General features: G+C 44.1%; 1 protein-coding gene across 2 annotated transcripts in view; it reads left to right on the forward strand.

The window, feature by feature from the left end:
• Nucleotides 1-19,936, forward strand: part of NR6A1 (nuclear receptor subfamily 6 group A member 1) — a 201,312-nt gene extending 181,376 nt beyond the window's left edge. Inside the window, exons 5-10 of one of the 2 annotated variants that reach the window (XM_060014169.1) lie at nucleotides 2,315-2,469; nucleotides 3,825-4,052; nucleotides 5,361-5,615; nucleotides 12,928-13,049; nucleotides 17,759-17,911; nucleotides 19,648-19,936. In XM_060014169.1, coding sequence (XP_059870152.1) covers nucleotides 2,315-2,469; nucleotides 3,825-4,052; nucleotides 5,361-5,615; nucleotides 12,928-13,049; nucleotides 17,759-17,911; nucleotides 19,648-19,736 — 1,002 coding nt within the window. In that variant the 3' untranslated portion in view covers nucleotides 19,737-19,936. The remainder of the gene's footprint in view (nucleotides 1-2,314; nucleotides 2,470-3,824; nucleotides 4,053-5,360; nucleotides 5,616-12,927; nucleotides 13,050-17,758; nucleotides 17,912-19,647) is intronic. The other variant, XM_060014170.1, reaches the window with a different exon arrangement.
• The last annotated feature ends 1,405 nt before the right edge of the window (nucleotides 19,937-21,341 follow it).

Genomic DNA, 21,341 nt, shown 5'->3' on the forward strand with positions numbered 1-21,341 from the left:
CACAGTGGTTGAGAGTCTGCCTGCTAATGCAGGGGACGTGGGTTTGAGCCCTGGTCTGGGAGGATCCCACATGCCGCAGAGCGACTAGGCCCGTGAGCCACGACTGCTGAGCCTGCGCGTCTGGAGCCTGTGCTCCGCAACAAGAGAGGCTGCGATAGTGAGAGGCCTGTGCGCCGCGATGAAGAGTGGCCCCCACTTGCCACAACTAGAGAAAGCCCTCGCACATAAATGAAGACCCAACACAGCAAAAATAAATAAATAAATAAACTCCTACCCCAACATCTTTAAAAAAAAAAAAGAAGTGATAGAATTTCCATTTATTGAGCACCTATTGTGCACCTTCACTTAATAACTTTATCTTAGATTAACCTCCCAAGTCTATCTGACTCAAACCTGTATGCTTCTTTGCTCCAGCACCCAGTGGAGGGAATCATGAGCTATGAGGGAAGTGGTATTATCTCCATTTTACCAATGAGGGAGCTAAGGCTCAGAGAACTTGAGTGACTTGCCCAACAGGAAGTACCCAGCTAGGAAATGACAGATGAGATTTACACCCAGATTCAAGCACTCCCAACAAGTTCCATCCCCTGTTCAATACATTAATGATTGCTTAGTGTCCCATGAGACCCTCAGGGAGAGACAAGTACAGTCCAACTTTGACTTCCAGCTGGAATAAGCTTGATTTTACCATAACTGGCCCTTTTTACCAAGCTCAAGTACTTCCATGACCTCGACGTTCTGGTTTTGCTCTCACCACCATCACTGAGGCTGCACATTCGGGGCCTCAGTAGATGGCTTGTAATTTGATGGCACCATTTGTCTTCATGTGTCTTATAAAATGTAAACAATGATTTCAGTGTTATAAGGACCTCTAAGAGAAAAGATTTGGGTTTTTTGCTACATGTGACTGAATAAAAAAAGACAAACCCTCTAATTCAATATGCAACCCAAACTATTTAAAACCAATCACTCAACTTGAATACCAGTTAAACATTTCTCGTTTTCCCTCAAAGTCCTCTGTGTTGGCTAATTTCCAGTTCTAAATGCCTATTTATATCTATGATTGGAGCAGCTCAAGGTTCCCTCACAGGCAAAGAAGTATGTAGGTTTGTGTCAGACAGACTTGGGAGAAAATGTCCTCCCAGGCTTTGCATAGGAACAAGAAACAAAAATTCATTTGGCTCTTTTTCCTCAGCACTCACTCTCATTCTGTGTGCTGACTTTAGCCAGCTTGGCCTCAACTCTGGATTAAACACTTAAGAGAAGAAGTGTGTGTCCACTCCCTATATGGCATAGTAGCTAGAGCACTGGACTGAATACTTGGCTACTTTGGCCTCTTCCTCAAACTCCTGCTCAGACATGGGCAAGTCAATTTGCTTGTCTGAGCTACAGTTTCTTCTTTTATTCAGTAGGCTTAGAAATGTCTTTCTTACTAAGAAATCTCATGCAAAGGTATATAGTCAGTACTTAGTAAGTGGACATTTATTCATTTATCCAACATGCATTTATTTGAGTACTGCTTTTTTCTAGATCCTGTCATAGCCTAAGGTCTTACAGAGGATATTTTTATGATACATTACCATAAGTGCTATAAAAATAACAATAATAATCAGGATATCATTGTCAGCCTTCCATAATAGTTGTTATGTGCTAGGCCCTTTTCTAAACATGTGATAATATATTAATTTAATCCTCAAAACAGTCCTATGTGATAGATACTATTATTCTCTCCACTATACAGGTGAAGGAACTTAGGTTTAAATAGTTGTATGACTTGCCCAAGATTGTACAACTAGAAAGTGGCAGAACCTGGATTAGAACAAAGGTGATTTGAGTGTAAAATTCAAACTCTTAACCGTTATGGTATTCTGCCTCTCTCAGAATACACAGAATTATGAGTGGATAGAAGAAGGACCTAAAATTCTGTCTGCGCTTAGTAATAGAAGGATTCAAAAAGAAGGTGACATTTGAATTGGGTCTTAAATGGCAAGTAGGAGTTTGTTATTGAAGAGTGGTGTTTCAGCGGCAGGAAAGAATAGACTAAGGACAAAGAGGAGTGTTGAGGAACCTAGAGGCTTTGTGGCTGGGAGGAGGGTAAATGGACAAAAGGAATGCCATGGTGAGCCATAGTGCTGGCAGGCAGGCAACCAAGCTGTCCTAAGATTAGTGAGAGAGAGACCTGGAGTATGTGGGTGGAGGGGAGGGAATTTGTCTTTCTCTCTAGAGAGTTCTAAGAAGCCCCATGACATTTAAATAAGTTCTCAGTCCTAAAGAAGGAACACCCAGGCTAACATATATCAATTCCTTGTCAAAGATATCAGAGGAAGAGATCGAAAGGATTATGTCTGGGCAGGAATTTGAGGAAGAGGCCACTCACTGGAGCAACCATGGTGACAGCGACCACAGTTCCCCTGGGAACAGGGCTTCAGAGAGCAACCAGCCCTCACCAGGCTCCACACTGTCCTCCAGGTGAGCTTCAAGGCAAACCCAACATCATCTAGGGATCACCCAAAGAATGGACCCACAAGCAACCTCTGAGCTGGGCTGGGTATTCCTGCCAGTCCGTCTCAGCCATTGTACTCTTGCTTCCTCAGTCTTTTGGGGTTGGGGTGACGATGATGCAAAGCAGCATTTTACAGCCCATTTTTTAGCTAAAGACCTTGAAAATGTCAGCAGTCTCTTCCGCAGATTGATAAAGTGCTATAGCCACTATCCGTGCCCATACATTCTTCACCTAACAGAATAACATTTTAATTGTAGCTCTTTTCTCTCACTTACTTTATCATTTAAAAAAAAACCACATTGACAATATCGAATTAAGTTATCATTTCTCTGTCTCAGCAAGAGTGAAGATTTTCACATTATAAATTTTAGGAAACAGTGAAAACTTTTCAAGTTAGATTTGCTGGTGTCATGAAATACCAGTTTGAAGACTCTTGGTTCTAGAATGATATCTTAAGTTAGTTGTTAGGTGTGAAATATAGCCATCAGCTACCAAGGAAGATTTTCTTTCTCCAGAAATCTTTATTTTAGGACAGGGTTTGAGAAACATTTTTTATAAAGGCCAGATAGTAAATATTTTAGGGTTTGCAATCCACACAGTCTAGGTCTCAACTACTCAGTTCTGCCATTGTGGTCTGGAAGCAGCCAGAGACAATATGTAAATGAATGAGTGTGGCTGTGTTCTAATAAAACTTCATTTACCAAAACAGGCCATGGACCATAGTTTGCCAGCCCCTGTTACAGGAGGGGTCATCTAGGTAAAACTAGTTGACTGTTAGATTTCTCCAAGAAAGGTGGGGAAGATAAGAATATTCCTTTCTCTTGATATTTCATTATAACTTTCATTCATTCGTTTGTTCCTTAGTTTGTTCCTTCCTTTGAATGTTTAGGGAGTTGTTGCCACATGCCAGGTTCTTTGCTAGGTGCTGGATTTGTTTTGTGGCCTGGCAAGGTACTTAGCCTGTTTCTGACTTAGTTGTCCTAGCAGTATAAAATACAAACACTCACCTTTGTCATCATAGTCTATGAATATTCTATGAAACTCTCCAAATGTGGCACCTGTACAGAGAGGTCATTTAACCAGTGTTTTTCAGTACAGCTCTGCCAAGTTCTGGGTGTCCAGAGGTGAGCCACACATATGCACATTTGCACAGAGACCGCATCTAGTAGGGGAGACATGCGTGTAACCATTGATTATGTCCTTAGCTTAATGAAGACAGAGTGCATGGCCAGAGAACACCTGAGCCACCTCCTAGCTCACTTCCTTTGAGTAGGCAGTAGACCTGCGATGTTTCTGCTTGACATGAGACTTTTCTCTCCAGTAGGTCTGTGGAACTAAATGGATTCATGGCATTCAGGGATCAATACATGGGGATGTCTGTGCCTCCACACTATCAATATATACCGCACCTTTTTAGCTATTCTGCCCACTCTCCACTTCTGCCCCCACAAGCTCGCAGCCTGGATCCCCAGTCATATAGTCTGATTCATCAGCTGGTGTCAGCCGAGGACCTGGAGCCATTGGGCACGCCCATGTTGATTGAAGATGGGTGAGTGAGCCTTGGTCTATTTAGCCCTGTAGCTTCAAAGTGGTCCCTACCCCACACCCATCTTCATCCCTGGCTGCTGTACCTCAGGCTTTGGAATGAGTTGGGGGATAATAAGCAATGACTCGAGCATCAGAGGACAAATCTTTGCTTATCGTTGAAGTTAGTGCTCCCTCATTTTTCTCTTGAGCATCTTTTCTCATAGAGTGGGGGCTATTTATCAATCCCTATGGAGTTGGGATTAAAGGACTTTTGTTTCTAGTTGGGCCGAGGTACGCCAGTCTCTGGAATGTGTCTGAGTGCTTCTGTGCCAGAGATGAGGTGTAATTCTGGGAATAATCATACATTAAGTTTAGTCTTCTTAACAGGGCACTCAAGGCACTAACTTGTTGTGGCCTGTCTGTATCCGTAGTCAACATACTCATCAGTAGCCTAGGGCCGTGTGCTGTGTGTGCAGGCCTGAGTGGGTGGAAGGAATACTCTTTCAATCCTGTCAGCTCTGCCTGAGTAGATGATAATTCAGCCCACCCATTACTCTACTCATTATTCATTTAGCCTGGAGCATAGGCTGTTTGAGTGTTATTAAGCTTAGACTGCCCCCTCTGCTCCAAAAGGTATCCTGAGATTTCTTAAGCTAGTTTCCAATTTCAGAAGAGGAAATTCAGATGTCTGCCACAAGAAGGCCACCACCAAAACCTTTATAAATCTGTTGTGGGGGTGTGGGGAAGAGTCATGACAGGGGCCTTGAGAGAAAGAAAACTGGGACCCTATCCCCTCCAGCCCAGAGATGAGAAATGCCCTGCTCCTTCCATCCCGCAGTAGCTTACTTTCCTGAACTCGCACCACCAGGGGGTGCAATGAGAGCAAGAAAAGCTTCTGAACCTGTTCTCTTCTCTTTCAGCCATCTCGCCCCGAGGCTCATTTTTGTGCCAGTCCCTGTATTGAGTAGGCACCAGATTCACCCTAATGGAGCCCTCATTTCCAAAACTGGTGCAAAAGTGACGGAATTTTCTTCTAACACATGGAGCATTAAAAGTCATACTCCCTGATAATTGCACAAATTTCTAAGCCTCCTTTCCCCTTTGCAACCTTTTCTTATCAAATCTGCTCCTCCAGCCCTGAGCTTACTGCTGGCCCCAGTCCTGTCCCTTTATCATTAAACTGAATTGAATGGAGCTGGAGATGCTTGGTCAAGGGCAAGGAGCCCACTGCCAGAGACCCTTTGTGCCCTTAGGAGTACTCTCTCCCTTTGCCCCCATCCTCACCATTCTGGCCACTAGAAGTAAATTTCTCCTGTTCCTACCCCCCCAGATATGCTGTGACTCAAGCAGAGCTCTTTGCCCTGCTTTGCCGCCTGGCTGACGAGCTGCTTTTTAGGCAGATTGCCTGGATCAAGAAACTGCCTTTCTTCTGCGAGCTCTCAATCAAGGATTACACGTGCCTCCTGAGCTCTACGTGGCAGGAATTAATCCTGCTGTCCTCCCTCACTGTTTACAGCAAGCAGATCTTCGGGGAGCTGGCTGATGTCACCGCCAAGTACTCACCCTCTGATGAAGAACTACATAGGTAAGAGCTGCTGGCTGGGGAGAAAGTCTCAGGCAACCAAACCATTGTCATCTCTGCAAGGCAGGGCTGCCTGACACTCCAAAGGATGGGCATTAAAGCCACACGTGGCTGGACTTGAATCTTCACTCTGCTGCTGACTAGCTTTGTAACTTTGGTCAAGTCTCTGATCCTCAGGTTCTGAATTTATAAAGTGGGGTAATGACAGTATCTCCCCAACAAGGTAGTTGTGAGGGATAAATGATAATGTGCAGCAAAGCTTAGCAAGTGCTAAGCTGTTATTTTGGTCACATCTAGATTACTGAGATAAGATAATGTATCTGGAAAGAACATTTCCTACAAGGTGAGGGGCTCTGAGCTGTAGTTTACAATCCAAGAAAAAGACTCAGGAGTTATTGTGGTACCTACTGTGTGCCAAGCACTGGGCTTGGTATTTTACATTATTATCTTTCTTTGTCACAGTCTCCAGCACTGTAGGTGTTGTTATGCCCATTTTATAGATGAGAAAACTGAAGTTCAGAGGGGCCTACCCTTGAGGGTTTTGGATTTGAACCCAGAGCCTGGATTTGAACCTATGCCTGCCCAACTGAAAGTCTAGGCTCTTTCAGTGTATCTCAGATGCAGTGAGATAGGAGAATGGGACTGAAATACTAAACTCTCCTCCTCGATGTTTTCTGGCATAAAGTTTCATCGCAGCCAGCTAGGATCCTTCTAACCTCCCTGCCTAGAGCAGGTCTTTTCCTCACTCACTTTGGAGACCTGGAGCACATGGTAATACCCCAAAATCAGGAAAAATGATCTCTTGATACAATTTTTCTGACTTACTGATTTATCCATGTGAAACATAAAGTTTAAATCGCATTTAAAAGCCCTTTCAATAGTTCACCTTTATTAGACAGTTTAAAATAATGGAAGTCATGGGATTCCAGAGCACCAAGAGAGAGGGAAGAAAAGGTTCCTCCATCGAAGAAAGCTGGAGAAGGTAGAGTACCAGCCCCCAAACTTCTCTACACAGGACTGAGGTGCATCTCCCTCTGCCACTTAGTCACCATGGCGTAAAGATAAGTTGAGACTTAGGCTGGGAGCGAAGCTCTAACACCTTCAAAGGCCCTTTGCACAGCTGAGGGAGGGAGGAGTCTGGGTACTTTCTCCCCCTGGTTTTCTAATATTTCCTTATTAATGATGCTTACAGGCTTGATGGTAATCTATAAATGACAGAGTTTTTAACCCAGATGACATTTTGTCCTTAAACAGAGCCATCTGATTTTGCAGATAACCTAACCCCTTGTCTTGAGCCTCTAATTCATTGTTTCCATCAAATTCCTGTCTCCTGCTCTGTATCTCTGGGCTGACTGAGTGTTTGTATAGCAGTCAGCCTGCTCTAATATTGTCAGGGTTTGCAGAGCTGGCCTAGTGAGCCCGGCCTCCCTATTTGCCTGGAATCCACCAGTGCAGCCTGAGGCTGCCTACAAAGTCAGCCTGTGGGCTCCCCTCTCTATAGAATGGTGAGTTTCCCCATGCCCTCTGCAGGTAGGCAAGGATCACTGGCCATGCAGGGTTCTCCGTGGCTTTAAGCTTCATGAAAGACACCCCATCCCACTGTTTCCAATCCCTTGAGCCCCGAGAGCAAGGCAGGGACCAGTAGCAGCTGAACTAGCTGAGTGCTAGTTCAGCTGAACTAGCTGAACTAGCAGCTGAACTAGTTTTATTTTCTAGGAAGGATCCTTACCAAGGAGAATCTAGAGCTGCACTATCAAGTATAGTAGCTGCTAGCCTCAGGTGGCTATTTAAGTTATTAAAATGGAAAATTCAGTTCCTCATTTACAGTAGCCACAGTTCAAGTGCTCAGGAGCCACATGTGGCTAGTGGCTACTGTATTGGACAGTTGCAGATGTATATATATATTTCCATCGTCACAGAAAGTTGTATTGAACAGTGCTAACTCTGGAACACATGTTGCAGCTGAGCTTGCAAGTGGGTTCTGAGGATAAGAAGTAGATTCGTTGTTAGGACTCTCACTCCACTGTGGAATCCTTCAATGGAAAAATACAAGTTAAACTTCAACATGTTAGTTCAACATGCCCATTTATTGAGCACCTGTTGTGTGTGCCTGGAGGAGGGGTGTTGGGATAACAGATAATACAGACATGGTTTCTGAGATGAGAGCCCATATTCTTGGTTTAGGGGATTGGGGGGCAAATAGAAGCAGATAGAATCTACAGTTCAGGGTGATATTAGTGGAGATTGAGGGGCATATGAGGGACTGTGAAAGCATAGACTAAGGAGTGAGTACCTCTACTTGCATAATCAGGGAATGGTTGCCAAAGAGGAAAAGACATTTGAGCTGCATCTTGAAGTGGCATTTTTCTAGGTAGATATAGAGAATAAGAGGCAGGCAGGGAATAACACAGAGTCCTAGAAGGTAGAGATTCTGGGTGGTTGGTTTGTGCAGATAACAAAAAGCAATCCTGTGGATTAGGGTATAGAGAGGCTATATCTGAGAGCAGAGAAATTAGGGGAGAAATGACAGGAGAGAAAGGTACAGGAAAGACGAGTCATGAAGGTGCTCAAATGCTAATCAGAAAAACTCGGATTTTATTGTGTGAATAGTATTAAGTCATGGGACATTTTTAAGTAGAGCAATTACATGTCAAGTTGCATTTTGGAAAGATCCCTGTGGCTATAAAGTTCAGGATGCATTGCATAGACAAGGCTAGAAGACAGTGGCTGTGTAGGAAGCTGTTCCATAGCCCAGGTAAAAATAAACAAGTCCTGGACAAGGCAGCAGTGACGATGGGAATAGAGAGGGCAGCACAGAGTTAAGAGATGACAGGGAGGTAAAGTCAGTGAGACCTCAGTGAGTGGAAAAGTTGGGGATACTGCCAGGCAGGTGGACACCAATTCTCTTAGCGAAGATAATGGAGCCTGGGAAGAACAGGTTGAGAGATGAGCCGCTCTGAGTTTGACTTGGGGTCTGTTGAGTCTGAGATGCATGTGGAACTGCCCAGGAGGCCAGAGGAAATGGAAGTACGAGAACCTTTGGAATCAGGTTCATCACTGTAAGGCAGTCCCCAGACTGTGGAGAGCATGGAGTCTGTAATTGGCCACAGCTCTTCCCTACCTTGCCTACTCTGGCGTTACTCCCACTCCCACAAAATGCCTTTACTTTTTCACAACTGTTGAGTGCAAGCGAGTTCCTGCTGTCATGAAAGACTTTTCCCAGATGATACATGACCACCTCCTTTTCTCTTCTCAAATATTGAATCAAATTTATGGTGCCCATTTTCCTTAATCAGGCTGTTATCAGACAGTGAGCCGGGTGAATTTGATTTAAAGCAGATTGTAGCACCAGCCAGTGACTGCTCCTGGCCCTAATCAAGACTCCTTCACTCTTAGGAGAAGATGCCTTGCACTAGATGGGCTTTAATGGACACTTCTATCTCGTGAACACTAGCTCCATTTCTGCCAGATCTCTGGAAAGTTACCTCACAGCTTCCCTGCTAAGACCCTAGCTGTAAGGTTCAGGAAACACAGTCTTTTCTTTTTGCTGTGATAACACGAGTGATGCTGCTGCTGCTGTTAATAATGATAGTAGCTAACAATTATAGACTGTTTATTGTGCCAAATTCCATCTTAAGTGCTTTGCAAACATTTGTTTAGTCCTCACCACTTCCCTAAGAGACTGTACTAATATTAACCCTGTTCCACACATGAGGAAGGAGCATGAGGTTCAGAGAGGTGAAAACTCAAGGCTCTAAAGCTAAAAGAGATGGAGTTGAGATTATCATCTAGATCTGTTGTGCTCTAAAGCCCAGATTCTTTACCATTACTAAATTTTTCAGCCTTCTCAAAAGTTTGACTTTCTGGAATGTGTCCTGGAGCTGCAGTCTTACTTTTCTCCTTGGAGTCTATATGTGGGTGCTGAGATGGCAGTTCCTCTAAGGATGTGGCTGATGACTGCTTCTGGGAGTAGGTGCATTTAGATGAGTGAAAAAGAGACAACTGGGCCTTTCAGCCCCCTTAATGGGACATAACTTACACAGTGTCAGCTTCAATTGCTGACTGAATGGTCCAGTGGTTTGGGGGATCCTGGCAGGAATGTTTTCCTTGTCCTAACATGCTTGTGTAATGGTAACCTAGAAGAAGAATGGGTGTGTTTGTCCAACTTTCAGGCTTTGAATGTTGATAATTTGTAGACAGGGAATACAGGGGCGTTAGAACTGTGGAGTGGGCAGATGTGGAGGAGGCACGGCTGCAGGAGAAAGCAGGCCCATGGAACAGAGAACAATTTGTTTATCAAGGGGCGGGATGCGGGGTGTGGAGGAAATCTTTGCAGTCAGGCTGTGGAGATTGAGTGGGGGCTGCTGGGCTGGCTGCCAGGGGTCCATGCTGGTTGCCTATCCTAGGAAGCTTGGGAAAGAGGGTATGTGCTCTCCCCAAGAGAGAGGGCAGATCTGGGTCATATACTCAGGCCAGGCATGTGGGAGTTCCTTTGTGTCCCTCAGGTCAAGACTCAACTGGGAATAGGTTTAGCATTGCTGTCTAGGGGTCTGGCTGGTAGCCACACACCTGCAGGTTCTGCAGAGCCAGAGTGAGAGCTTGCGGCAAGAGGTTACTGATGAGGGGAGAGAGTGTTATCTTTACTTGCTATGCTGCTCGGCCACCAGACAGATGCTGACACTGCTGCATCCTCCTTTTTTAAGCCCTACCCCATCCCATCTCTTCCCCACCCTTCCAAACAGATACTGATGGGCATTTTTAGTAAAGATCTTTTCCCTCGCAAGAACAGAAGTAGCTGACAAAGTACTGTGATGAGGAGTGATCTTCACTCACAGGCATACTGCTTCCTGCCCGTCTCAGCATCATGGAGGCAGCGGAGGGGCAGTTCTATGCACTGCAGCGAGTCCGACACCCACTCTGGGTTGGGCCCTGAGCTGAGTTGCTCTGGGAACACAGACCTCCTGAGGTATCCCCTGTGGTAGCATGTGGTAGCCTTTCCCAGTTGCCAGTTAAGAACAAGACAGTCAGGGAATGGACAGTGTAGTGCTGAGAAAGCAACAGACTTGGAATGAGAAAACTTGGGTTTAAACCTTGTCCCCACCACCACTAATTTGTTTTATTCACTTAGAACTTTGGAGAAGGCATCTCTTCTGCTTCCTCTTCCCTAACATGAAGGTGATATTACTTTTCTCACAGATTATCAGGAGGGTAAAATGTAAGAATACAATAAGGGCACAGTAAATAACCTCTCTGAGCCTTTGTTTCCACAAGTGAACAAAGAGGATTATAGTATCCTTTTTTGTGGATTTATTGGAAGTATCCAATGAAATGATGTATGTAAAATATTTAACAAAGGGCCTGGCAAGTAGCAAACACTCAACAAATGGTAGAATAATAGGTATGGTTATTATAGTGGTTATTAAATGTAAGTGTGTCTATCAGCCAATCTGAGAACGTATTAAAAGCCATCGGGCCAGGAGCAGAGAAAACATGGTAGTTCAAACTAGCAAACTGGGACCCAGAGGGTCAGGGCTCCGGATTGCAAGTAGCTGCTGCTGTGGCTCCCCCTGGTGCTTGAGAAGTACAGGTGCCTCTGGCCCCAACAGGAGCCAGGCTTTCCCCAAGGGAAGAGAAAATGTCCTGCCTGGCCAGGAAGCCAAGCCCTTGCGAAACCCTCACAGTCAACACAGAAAGCAATAGGACCCAGACAGCAGTAGTACATTCCCAGGAGTTCTGGACCCTACCCAGATAGGGGCTTCTTGCCTAGCATGGAGCTGTAGTACCCTGATCTGAACAAGTCACCAGGAAGCAACTCTGAGGCTAAGCATCTCTTTGTGACTCAGCTGCATCAGAGGCCTATCTGGATCACCTAGAAGAGTGGATGCTGGGCCTGACCCCAGCTTTTATAAACTATTTCCCCACTAAGCCTTTGCCTCCTTGGTTTGGGAGTATCTCCATTTCTGGTATAAGATATTACCCACTATGACGCAGAGTATTAGTCCCCCAGCCTAGGGCTCCTTTGCCTAAAACTTGGTGTTTCCCCAAGGAATTAACTCCTAATCCAAAGAAAGCAGCATGGGGGCTTCCCTGGTGGCACAGTGGTTAAGAATCCACCTGCCAGTGTAGGGGACATGGGTTCGAGCCCTGGTCTGGGAAGATCCCACATGCCGCTGAGCAACTAAGCCCATGCACCACAACTACTGAGCCTGCGCTCTAGAGCCCATGAGCCACAACTACTGAGCCCGTGTGCCACAACTACTGAAGACCGCACTCCTAGAGCCTGAGCTCCGCAACAAGAGAAGCCACCGCAATGAGAAGCCTGTGCACTGCAACTAGAGAAAGCCTGCGTGCAGCAACGAAGACCCAATGCAGCCAAAAATAAATAAAATTAAAATTAAAAAAAAACACTCCTGAAAGAAAAAACATTAAAAAAAAAAAAGCAGCATGGTCAGCATTGAGTCTTCTCTGCTAATGGATGCTACCTCAGATATTGAGAAAATCATGGCCTTAGGGAGTTAGCCCAGGTTCAAGGTTCTAGCTCTGCTACCAACCAGCTGTGTGCTTGTGGACCAGTCCCTTCTATTCTTTGAACTTCAGTTTCTCATCTGTACAATGGTGATTATAATCTCACCTAGCACGTAGGGCTGAGAAAACTAAATGAGATAATGCACATAAAGTGCCCAGCACAGAAACTGGCATGACATGGAGGCTCAATTTATGTTTCCCTCCCTCCCTCTCTAGCTGAAATCAAGGGATACCAGTAAAAATGTTCCCTGTACATAACCTCAGCCATGCTGGAAACAGTGAACTTAAATACAATCAGCAGCTTTTTCTTCATTGTGGCAGTAGCTCACATAGAGTCACCATGGTAGCTGCCATTGTTACTACAGGCTGCATCGCAACAACAGCAGTATCTTAACGATGTCATACTTCTCTACATTTACATCCCAAACCCCCGTGACCCTTGTTACCCCAAGCAGGCAAGCATTATTTTACAGAGGAGGTCCTCAAAGCTTAGAGAGGTCAGAGGACTTTCCCGAGGTCTCATAGCTTGTATGTGATGGAGCTGGATTTGAACTTAGATTTGATTGACCCCAACTGACCTGGGGAAGAGCAGCTCGTATGAGCTGCCTTGGCCTCTAGACAAACCATGGATTCACCTGTCTTTCACAAATGTGTGTGGATTCCATTTCCCCCAAGCTCAACCTCTTTCCTATCTTAGCTGCCTTAAGGAGCTGTAGGTGACTTCTGTCTCCCTTCCATTATCTCCACTGGTAATCAGAGCCCATTATTAACACCGGTGTCTGTTCCCCAGATTTAGTGATGAAGGGATGGAGGTGATTGAGCGGCTCATCTACCTGTATCACAAGTTCCATCAGCTAAAAGTGAGCAATGAGGAGTATGCTTGCATGAAAGCAATTAACTTCCTAAATCAAGGTGAGTAACTGGGGGTGAGAAGAAAAGACTTTTTTTTTGTCAGTGAATATTTGCCCTTTTGCCTTCATTTCACCCCTACCCCCTTTACCCTCAGGACTGTCACACAATCTGTCACACCATGTGGGTGCCGATCTTGGAAGTCCTGTGCTGCCCTCATCATCATTCTGCCCCACTATAGCACAGAGCATGGTTTGGATTTTTTTCTTCAAACCTAAATGCCACAGCCTCTATAACTCATAGAGGAAGGAAGAGGATTTGCTTTGTTTAGTCAGTTTTAATGCATTTAAACACAGACATCAAGGACAGTACATGCGTCATTTAAAATATGCACCAAGTTTACCAGTGACTGAAGAAGAGCAGAGTGACTGATGAAACTACTAGAGATAAGGGATCTGTGACAGGCTGATGGGCCCCTTCAGGGCAGAGCGGGGGTGCACAAAACTCACACACCCGTATCAAGCATGGCTTTAATTCGAAGAGTGGTGGGTGTGATTTACATGGAGTATTACTTGCAGAGCGGCGCTTGGTAGCTGCTGGTAAGCAGAGTATGCAAGGAGGATTTGTGTTCCCTTTCTTCCAGAGTAGCGTATGAGTACTCTACTCTGAGTGGGGCTGGGCTGTTTCGCGGCCTACGACATTGAAAATGCTGTGTTCCTGTATTCAGTTTCCTAGTCCAGAGACTCTTGATCCCCTCCTCTTTGCCTACTCCTCCCTCATACTGACCTCTTCCTCTTGCTTCTGCACCTTTCATGCATTTATCTGGTGTTCTGTGTGCCTCCCTTGGGCCAGGCCCTGTGTTGAACATTAAAGACATTGAAATAAATTAGATCCCAGGTTCCTGGCCTCAAGAAGTATACATTCTGATGGCACTTGTTACATTGCTTGAGCCTCAAATGGGGGGAGATCAGTAACAACTACTTGGAGGACCAGAAATCTGAGATCTGGGCCTCAAAGGCTGGGTAAGATTTATGTATAGAATATTTATATTCTATATATGAAAAAGGGGATTGTGTGTGTTTATACGTATATGAACACACTATATAATATATATATATATACATATATGAGAATGAGAGAGACGTCTACAGGCGTACCTTGGAGATATTGCAGGTTTGGTTCCAGACCAGCACAATAAAGTGAATATTGCAATAGAGTGAGTCACATGAATTTTTTGGTTTCCCAGTGCCTGTGAAAGTTATGTTTATACTATACTGTGATCTGTTAAGTGTGCAGTAGCATTATGTCTTAAAAAAGAGTACAGGGGACTTCCCTGGTGGCGCAGTGGTTAAGAATCCGCCTGCCAATGCAGCAGGAGACACGGGTTCGAGCCTTGGTCCGGGAAGCTCCCACATGCCACAGAGCAACTAAGCCCGTGTGCCACAACTACTGAGCCTGCGCTCTAGAGCCTGCGAGCCACAACTACTGAGCCCACGTGCTGCAACTACTGAAGCCCGTGTGCCTAGAGCCTGTGCTCCGCAACAAGAGAAGCCACCGCAATGAGAAGCCCACACACTGCAATCAAGAGTAGTCCCCGCTCACCGCAACTAGAGAAAGCCCGCACACAGCAACGAAGACCGAACGCAGCCAAAAAGTTAATAAATTAATAAATAAATAAATTTATTTTTTAAAAAAAGAGTACATACCTCAAAAAAAATATTGCTATAAAATGCTAATCATCATTGAGCTTTCAGCGAGTTGTAATCTTTTTGCTGGTGGAGGGTCTTGCCTCAGTGTTGTTTTTGTTTGTTTGAATTTATTTTTTAAATTTATTTTTGGCTGCATTGGGTCTTCGTTGTTGCATGTGGGCTTTCTTAGTTGCGGCGAGCAGGGGCTACTCTTCGTTGAGGTGCACAAGTTTCTCATTGCGGTGGCTTCTCTTGTTGCGGAGCACGGGCTCTAGGCACTTGGGCTTCAGTAGTTGTGGCATGCAGGCTCAGTAGTTGTGGCTTGCAGGCTCTAGAGCACAGGCTCAGTAGTTGTGGCGCACGGGCTCAGTTGCTCTGCCGCTTGTGGGATCCTCCCAGACCAGGGCTCGAACCCATGTCCCCTGCATTGGCAGGTGGATTCTCAACCACTGCGCCACCAGGGAAGCCCTTGCCTCAGTGTTGATGCTGCTGACTGATCAGGGTGGTGGTTGCTGAAGGTTGGGGTGGCTGTGGCAATTTCTTAAAATAAGACCACAGTGACATTTGCCATGTCAATTGACTTTTTCTTTGATGAACGAACTTTCTGTAGCGTGCAATGCTGTTTGAACATTTTACCCACAGTAGAACTCCTTCCAAATTTAGAGTCAATTCTCTCAAACCCTGCTGCTGCTTTATCAACTAAGTTTATGTAATACTCTAAATCCTTTGTTGTTGTTTCAGCGGTCTTCACACAGCTTCTTCAGCAGGAGTAGATTCCATCTCAAGGGACCACTTTCTTTGCTCATCCATAAGAAGCAACTCCTCATCTGCTAAAGTTTTATCATGAGATTGCATCAATTCAGTCACATTTTCAGACTTCACTTCTCATTCTGTCTAGTTCTCTTGTTTCCACCACATCTGCAGTACTTCCTCCACTGAAGTCTTGAACCCCTCAAAGTCATCCATGAGGGTTGGAATCACCTTCTTCTAAAATCCTGTTAATGTTGATATTTTGACCTCTTCCAGTGAATCATGAATGGCATCTAGAATGGTGAATCCTTTCCAGAAGGTTTTTGGTTTACTTTGCCCAGATCCTTGAGAGGAATCACTATCTATGGGCAGCTACAGCCTTAGGAAATGTATTTCTTAAATAGAAAGACTTGAATGTTGAAATTACTCCTTGATCCATGGGCTGCAGAATGGATGTTGTGTTAGCAGGCATGAAGACAAAATTAATTTCATTGTACATCTCCATCAGAGCTCTTGGGTGACCAGGTGCTTTGTCAGTGAGCACTAATATTTTGAAAGGAATCTTTTTTTCTGAGCAGTAGGTCTGCACAGTGGGCTTGAAATATTTAGTAAACTGGGTTGTGAACAGAAGTGCTGTCATCCAGGCTTTGTTGTTCCATTTATAGAACACAAGCAGAGTAGATATAGCGTAATTCTTAAGGGCCCTAGGATTTTCGGAGCGGTAAATGAGCATTGGCTTCAATTTAAAGTCATCAGCTGCATTAGCCCCTAACAAGAGAGTCAGCCTGTCCTTTGAAGCTTTGAAGCCAGACATTGACTTCTCTCGAGCTATGAAAAGTCCTAGATAGTGTCTTCTTCCAATATAGGGCTGTTTCGTCTGCATTGAAAATATGTTGTTTAGTGTAGCCATCTTCTTTAATTATCTTAGCTAGATCTCTAGACAACTTGCTGCAGCTTCCGTATTAGCACTGCTGCTTTACCTCACACTTTAATGGAGATAGCGGCTTTCCTTAAATCTCATGAAACAACCTCTGCTAGCTTCAGACTTTTCTTCTGCAGCTTCCTCACCTCTCTCAGCCTTTATAGAATTGAAGAGAGTTAGGACCTTGCTCTGGATTAGGCTTCGGTTTAAGGGAATGTTGTGGCTGGTTTGATCTATACAGACCACTCAAACTTTCTCCATATCGGCAATAAGGCTGTTTTGCTTTCTTATCTTTTGTGTGTTCACTAGAGTAGTGCTCTTAGTTTCCTTCAAGAACTTTTCCTTTGCATTCGCAACTTTGCTAACTCACAAGAGACCTAGCTTTCAGCCTATCTCGGCTTTTGACGTTCCTTCTTCACTGAGCTTAATTATTTCTAGCTTTTGATTTAAAGTGAGAGATATGTGACTTTTCCTTTCACTTCAACACTTACAGGCGATTGTACGATTATTAATTGGCCTAATTACAATATTGTTGTGTTTCAGGGAATAGGGAGGCCCGATGAGAGGGAGAGAGACAGTGGAACAGCCAGTTAACGGAATAGTCAGAATGCACAACATTTATCAATTAAGTTTACCGTCTCATACGGGCGCGGTTTGTGGCACCCCAAAACAATTAAAATAGTAACATCAAAGATCACTGATCATAGATCCTCATAACAAATCTAATAATAATGAAAAAGCTTGAAATATTGCAAGAATTACCAAAATGTGACAAAGAGACACGAAATGAGCAAATGCCATTGGAAAAAATGACACTGATAGACTTGCTTGGTGCAGACTTGCCACACACCTTCAATTTGTAAAAAATGCAATATCTGTGAAGTGCAGTAAAGCAAAGCACAATAAAACAAGATATACTTATACACAGAAAAAAAAACTGGAGCGACCCAGTAGAATACCAGTGGCCCAGGTAGAATAGTATGAGTAGAAGCACATAGGATACCATGTGTAATTGTATGTAGAAATGTGAAGATTTCTGAATGGTTCCAGCAAAGAGCAAATTTAAAGATACTGTGAAGGATAAATTGGGAAAGGTAGATTATTCAGTTAGTTGTTCAACATCCGCTGGTGCCCATTTGTGCCAAGCCCTGTGCTGGGAGCTGGGTACAGAGTTGAGAAAGATAAGCCTAGCCCTCAGGGGGCTCAGTCTAGTGATTGTCCTTGATAATTTTTTCCTTTATCTTATTTCTCTTCCCTGACCCAGAGCTTTTGTTCCTCCCTGTCAGAAACAGAGAAGATCCCCTGTTGAGACAATGTTTAATAACTTTTCATTGAAAGATACACATATTCAAGGAGCCAGTGTTTCTTCCACATTATAAAGCCCCTCCCATTTCCTGTGGTTTTTTTCACAGATATCAGGGGTCTGACCAGTGCCTCGCAGCTGGAACAATTGAACAAACGATATTGGTACATTTGCCAGGATTTCACTGAATATAAATATACACATCAGCCGAACCGTTTTCCTGACCTCATGATGTGCTTACCTGAGATTCGCTATATTGCAGGTAACATTCTGGGTCCTGGGCTTCCAACCCTTCCTTGCTTTTCTTAACTTGTGAAGGGAATGAGGAAAGCAGTGTTTTCAGGATGCTTGATGCCAGGCCTATCACCAGCTCAATAAAAGAGGTACTACCCCTGCCCTCAGAAAAGTTATATTATAATGAGAAGTTTGTTTTTTCTTTGTAGGGAGGAGAATCTAACATTTCCTAAGCTCCTGTGATGTGCAGGGTCCTTTGTGACCTGATATCACTTAATCTCAATTTCTGCAGGACTGGTGGTTGGTGATATTATGGCCATTCTATGGATGGGGAAAGAAGCTCAGAGTTTCTCAAATTAACGTCATTTCCTGAATTATATACGTTAAAAGGGTGGATTTTTTGGCATGTGAACTAACTATATCTCAATGTTTTAATTGATTTTATTTCATAGAATTGCCTATAGGTTTTTGAGGATCTTTCATTAAAAGTGATATCTTTAAAATAATTCTCAAAAATCCTGTGTTCATAAGGAATTTTTGTTTTAGTTGTTTTGTGGTCTTAACCCCTTTCTGAGCTTCTTGACATTTAAATACGTCCATTTCAACATGAAATCCTGGCTTTTGTTGTTGCTTTACTTCATTTGATAAAGATTCTTGTTTATAGTTATCTAGCACATACTGAGGGGCAGCTCAGAAATGTGACCTCTGGGCTGAGATTGTTCCTGTAAAATTCAGCCGTACAATTTTGAAGGAAAAAAATTTTCAGTCTGATAAAATCAAATTTTACTTTTTGGGCCACAAAGTAGTCTAGGAGGTGTGAACTGGACTTAAATAAACTATTGGAATTTTAGGAGTGTTTTGATAGTGTATGTCTCAGCATTTTTAAAACTATGTTCTACCAAGCAAAATATTAATCAGGTGCTCTGTGAAATACAGGTCAATAATTATACCCCACTCTCCCCCACAGAGCTGGGTTGTCAACACTGACAGCCCTTGGAATCACCTGGGAAGCTTTTAAAAAATATCCATTCTTGTGCTGCACCTCTAAAGATTCTGACTTAATTGATATGGAGTGGAGCCTGGTCATCAGTATTTTAAAAAAAAAATTACCAGGTGACTGTAGGGTTCTGTCAGGGAGAAGAACTATAGCCTCATATTTACGAAGTATATTAGCATTCTGAGCGCTCTTAGAAATCCTCCAATAAAAAAAAAAACCTGTTTTAACCCTGAATTTCTCAATTTATTTGCCCCTGTAAACCCCATCTCCTTTTTCCTTGCTACGTTTTATTAACCCATTATACTATTCTGAAGAGCAGTATTTTATAGAATGCTAGTTAAAGAATCTACTAGGAAATGAAATAGGATATAAGTTTCTCATTATTTTCGCTCTAAGAGGACATCAGGGAATACCTTTCAGTTTCAGATTCCTCATCTGTAAAATGGGGATAAAAAGTAAAATCTGTCATACAGAAATACTGTGAGAATTAAATGAGATAATGTATTTAAACACCTAGCATAGAGTTCAGTATTCTTTGGATAGTAGCAACAATTAGAGCTTGCACCATTACTGGACTCCCTAAGGCACCAAAATAGGTCTGGGTAATAGGATGTTAGCCCAGTCTGTTTTACCTTTGTAATAACTCATGGCACTTTCCTCGCCCCAGTCACTAGAAAAGGCAGTGTTCTTTCACCAGCCCAAGAGGAGGCAAACACGCCCTTCTACTAGTGGCCACGGCTAACTCTTCTTTTTCTGCCTTTTCCCAGGAAAGATGGTGAATGTACCCCTGGAGCAGCTGCCCCTCCTCTTTAAGGTGGTGCTGCATTCCTGCAAGACAAGTGTGGGCAAGGAGTGACCTGTCCCCAGCACCCCTCCTCAGGCCAATGGCAAGGCCTGGGGTGGGCAGGACAGGCTCCGGAAGAAAGAGCCAGAGAGACCAAGATGGAGGCTGTGGAGCAGCCTTGCCAGTTGCCTCCATAGCAAAAGAGTTTTTGTTTGTTTGTCTTGTTTTTTTAACCTCATTTTTCTATATATTTATTTCACGACAGAGTTGAATGTATGGCCTTCAACATGATGCACATGCTTTTGTGTGAATGCAGCTGATGCATTTCCTTGCAGTTTACAGAATGTGAAGATGTTTAATGTTACAGTGTTGTCATTGTTTAGAGATAGTTCTTTTGTATTTTGAGGGAGAGGGTGGGATGGGACTGAGATGACTATTTCCATAATATTGACAAAGATGACTACCTCATTGGAAAGGGAGGGGTGTGACCAACCCTACTTTTTCCACATGTTCTCAGCAGATTCATACATTTGTCTGTCAGAGAGCAAACTGCCTTTTTCTAGCTACAGAATTACCAGGTAAGAGAGCACACCATAAAAGGGAAAGTGGTATTAGGAGGTTTACTAAGCAAAGTGGATGAGACATTGGGAACAGGACCAGAGATGGGGATTTAGCTATCTCCTTTCTTTGGAAAGCATGAAAGCTGAGAGTTGGGCACAGTGACCAAATCTAAGTTAGGTGTCCTCCCTCCAGACGAGTCCTCAGGGAGAAGGGTTTCTTCTCTCACACCACACTGTGGGGCCTCCCCTCCCCACCATCCATACGACCACTACTAATTTCTGCCACTGTCACCTTTTCACCTAGGCAAAGCCCTAGCGGTCAGCTAATCCTTGGGATTTGCCTACCATCTCCCTTGGGGCTCACAGCTACCTAGTTTCCTTACTTTCTTTAGACTCATTGCCTCTCCCTTATAAACTTGACTTCCTATTGGCCCTTTGAAAAGAACAGGTGAGTTCAGAATGTCATGTCCAGAATCCTGATGCCCACTACTGATTTACTCTCCTTTCACCTTCAAAGAGTAGTGGGACAAAGGCCAGACTGCTAATAGCATAAACACTCCTCTTTTGGAGTTCCCTGTTTCTCTCCCCACCCCATCCCATTCCACCTCCAGATCTGAATCTGAAACTGCAGTCTCTTTTCCAAACAGCTGGAAGGATCATTCACCCATCTGCTGACCAGAATTTTTGTCCCTACATTCTACTCCATGCTCTCCTAATCTCTCCCAAAATGAAACCAGGTTTCTTCAGAATAGTAAGCCCAAGATCCAGAGTGGCCCAGCTGCCCCTTAGAGTTATCAGTGGCCTGACTGACCAGGGTCTGGAGGGCTGGAGTCCACAGCTTCTGGAAGGGAAGGGGGGCTTTAAACTACCTCATGTTTCTAAAGGCCTGGCTGCCCCCTCTGCAGGTATGGCCTGGAACCCTTGTTCTTTCACTACCTGCCCCACCTAGTCCTGGGAAATGTTCCTTACCCTCTTGGCTTTGGCCAGCAGTCACACAAGGTCTGTCATGGAACTCTTTCAGGTGCTTTTCCCTTCTCTGCCTTACTACAGCAGTTGTCCCTGCCTAAACCCACGTACCTCCCACAGCCAATGCAGCAGACAGGCCAGTTAGCTGGGT

This window comes from Delphinus delphis, chromosome 6 (genome assembly GCF_949987515.2).
Source record: "Delphinus delphis chromosome 6, mDelDel1.2, whole genome shotgun sequence".
Classification (NCBI taxonomy): Eukaryota; Metazoa; Chordata; class Mammalia; order Artiodactyla; family Delphinidae; genus Delphinus; species Delphinus delphis.